Source organism: Pteropus vampyrus, unplaced genomic scaffold (genome assembly GCF_000151845.1).
Source record: "Pteropus vampyrus isolate Shadow unplaced genomic scaffold, Pvam_2.0 Scaffold157, whole genome shotgun sequence".
In the NCBI taxonomy this organism is placed as follows: domain Eukaryota; kingdom Metazoa; phylum Chordata; class Mammalia; order Chiroptera; family Pteropodidae; genus Pteropus; species Pteropus vampyrus.
This window is the reverse complement of record NW_011888938.1, coordinates 1928022-1931215: the sequence shown is the minus strand read 5'-3', so window position 1 is coordinate 1931215 and position 3194 is coordinate 1928022. Positions and strand designations below refer to the sequence as shown.

General features: G+C 62.8%; 1 protein-coding gene across 1 annotated transcript in view; it reads right to left on the bottom strand.

Moving 5' to 3' along the window:
- The window catches only part of CACFD1 (calcium channel flower domain containing 1), a 9226-nt gene extending 6319 nt beyond the window's left edge, over window positions 1–2907 (bottom strand). The window contains exons 1-2 of the mRNA XM_011369942.2: window positions 2605–2907; window positions 1145–1270 (exon numbers count right to left, since the gene is read on the bottom strand). Coding sequence (XP_011368244.1) covers window positions 1145–1270; window positions 2605–2771 — 293 coding nt within the window. The 5' untranslated portion in view covers window positions 2772–2907. The remainder of the gene's footprint in view (window positions 1–1144; window positions 1271–2604) is intronic.
- Between the last annotated feature and the right edge of the window lie 287 nt (window positions 2908–3194).

Genomic DNA, 3194 nt, shown 5'->3' with positions numbered 1-3194 from the left:
CCTCCGGGAAGCAGTTTAGTCACACGCTGGCCCCTTTTCAGTGATCATAAGCTTCGACCGAATCATCCCGCACCTGGAAACACCTGGAAACACTACGGAAACCATCAGCGACACAGGAGGCTTCAGTTCACACGCGTCTGTCACAGCTTCGCGCAGACGACCTTACACACTCAGAAGAACGGGCCGTGGCCGTTAAGTGAACATTCCTATCACAAAGAACACTCTTGTGAAGTCTTTGTGGTGATAATGAAACGTTTTTACCGTGATAGTAAGTGGGGAAAAAAGCAGAACACAAACTTATTTACGACGGTCATAACTGTGTAGGAAACAGGTTTTAGAAAGACGCCTGAAGACACGGTGAAATGGCACACGTCGCAGTGCTAACGGGCCGGACTCTGGGTGATCACTTTCTTTCTATTTTCCAAATTATTTTTAACGAATGTAAATTACGGTCAGCGTTTTAACAATACATCGGAAACATAAAGACCAAGGCATAGGACCCGACGTCACGCAGTGCCGTGTGATCCTGTTTGAAACGCGGGGCGGCTGCGGCGAAGCACACGCCCGTGCGCTGGCCACACACGCGGCCTCCAGGCGGGGAGGGACGTCTGCCGTCAGCACCTGCACGACCGCCTCTGAAGACACCTGGGCAACAGCAATGGTCACTGCGGCTGCCGCTGCTGCCAGGGCTGCCGAGGGCCTCCTAGGCCCCAGGCACTATGCTAGAAGCTTCTATGCATTAAACACATCCTGAAATTAGCTCAGTCTCGTGATTCGGCCGTGAAGCAGCACAGACTGGATTCGCGCCTAGACGGGATCGTGAGCGGTGCGCGCTCGGAAGGTGGTGCTTCGTGCCCCGCGGCGCGCCGACCCCACCCCCGGCCCGCACGCACCAGCCGCGCCTAACAGCTCCCAGCTGCTCCCTGTGTCTCTCCACTACACGCGGCGCCACGAGGCGCGTGCACCTCCCGTGGACGGCCGCCAGCCAGCGACACGGCGCACGAGAACCCCGGCGAGGCCTCCGCCGACAGTGAACACGCGCATCTGGCCCGTGGTCCGGGCCGGCGCCACCACCGCCCTTGGGGTCACCGAGTCGGGGGCCCTCGAGGCCACACCCCCCAGCGTCCCGGCCCGCGGCCCTCACCCGCAGTAGAAGACCGCCTTCTGCCAGGAGCGCAGCCGGTCCACCGTCGCCGCCACCGTGTTCGCAAACTCGATGAACGGGCAGCAGAAGGGCGCCTCGCAGAGCAGCAGGACGAAGGCATTCGTGCTGCGGGGCAAGGGGGGGACAGCGCAGCTGACGAACTGGGGGCGCGCTCCCCGACGCAGAGTCCCCGCCGCCGAGCTCGCCGCCCCGCTGCCCCACCCCGCACCCCGTCTCCCTAACTGAGCCAACCGTCCCGGAGGGAAGGACCCGGGCCTCTGACGGAGGAGACCCCTGCGTCAGGCACAGCTGCCAGCACGCGGCAAGTCCCTCCACACGGACGGCGCGTCATCACCAGCGCCACTGTCCCCGGCAGTGGCACACCCGCCACGAAAGCCGAGAGCAGAGTGTGGCCGAGGACTGACGCAGCCCCTCCCCCGGCAAGCCTGAGCCCTTCTGTGCAGCCCCGTGTCCAGCCTGGGGACAGCTGAGCCACGGAAGACTGAGGGTGTCTGCTCCAGCTTCTGTGTCCTTTGTGACTGGGTCACAGTCAGACACGGGGCCCGTCCATCCGTCCCAGGCCTGGGGAAAGCGCCCTCATTACCCTCGTCTGACAGAAACGGAGGCTCAGGGTGCCCCAATAGCCCACTGTGCCCCCCCAAGACTGCAGGAACTCTGCACAACACCACTGCACCCCCAAGCCTCCCCCACAGCGGGCCCCCCACTGTGACCCCACCCCATGCTTGGCCGACATCTCTCATCCAAGGGCCCAGGGCCTTTGTCGACCCATCTCCACTGCCCCTGGCCAGCACAGGTCTGTGTCTCCACCGTGGCAAGCCCCCAGGCCTCACCGCTGGCCCGAATTCTCTGAGGGGAGGATCACATGTTGTCCATCTCTGTGCTCTCCCCAGACCAAGCCCCATGTGGGCACAGACCACCCTGGGGGCACAGCCACACACCCCTCCGTGTGGGTGGAGGTCAGACGCAGCCACAGCCGCACTGGCCAGTTCTCAGCCTGCCCTTCCCTTCCAATGGGATCGACCTACCCTGGCAGGAGGTGGGCAAGGAACTCATCTAGGGTGTTCTAACTGCCCGATCGCGCGCCACCTCTGATCTGCCCTGTGGCCGGCACTGCCCACCTGCGAGCTGGATCTCCTGACCCCAGCACCTGACTCCGACCCCATCAGAAACCAGCTTTCCGACTCAGTCCTTGGCTGGCCCTGATGGCCTCGGGAGCTCCCAGAGGCGAGGCCCAGGGCAGCGGGCTTGGTGCTTGTAGAGCTTGACTCAGTGGACACTCAGAAAACATTTGTGGCCTCAGCCCTGTGCCCCATAAAGGGCGTCCCCCCGGCCCCAGCCTTACTGAGGATCAGGGAAAGTGAACATGGTCGGCATAAAAGAGGTGAAGATCTGCAGTGGCCCCAAACCCCACCAGGCGGGACAGGCGCACGGCTACTCACATCATCCACACGCCAGCCGCGATGTTCAGAGGGTGGATGGTGATGCAGCTGAAGAGGCCGGAGATGGCGCAGGCTTGAAAGCAAGAGACAAGGGCAGGAATTAGCAGGGAGGACGGGCCAGAGCCTGCGGGAAGGCCGCCTGGGCTGGGGAAACGGTGTGAAATCATGAGACTCCTTCCTCACAGCACCTAGAAGCCTCCCCTCTGCCATCCGAGACAAGTCAGGCCAAGGCAGCCACTGCACGTCACAGGTGGGGACGCAGGAGCTTGCCCCAAGCCCCACAGCACAGGTGCGGCGGGTTCTCGGAGCTCAGCAAGGCTGTGAAGGCAACTCATCCCCCCTCTTCTGGGTCTTGGGGGAGCCTGCCCTCTGATCCCCGGCTGCACCAGTACCCGCGTGACACGGTAGTTCTGATGAGAAAGAGAATGTCTCTTGAGGCCTCAAGCCAGGGCAGGCGCCCCCATTCACAAGGCTGGCCACCGACGCGGGCCTCTGGCTTGGAAAATGCAGGCTGGATTTGCCTGGGACGAGGGCTGCGCCTCTTGTCCAGATATCAGGACCAGGCAGGCCCGGGTCACAGTCCAGCTGTG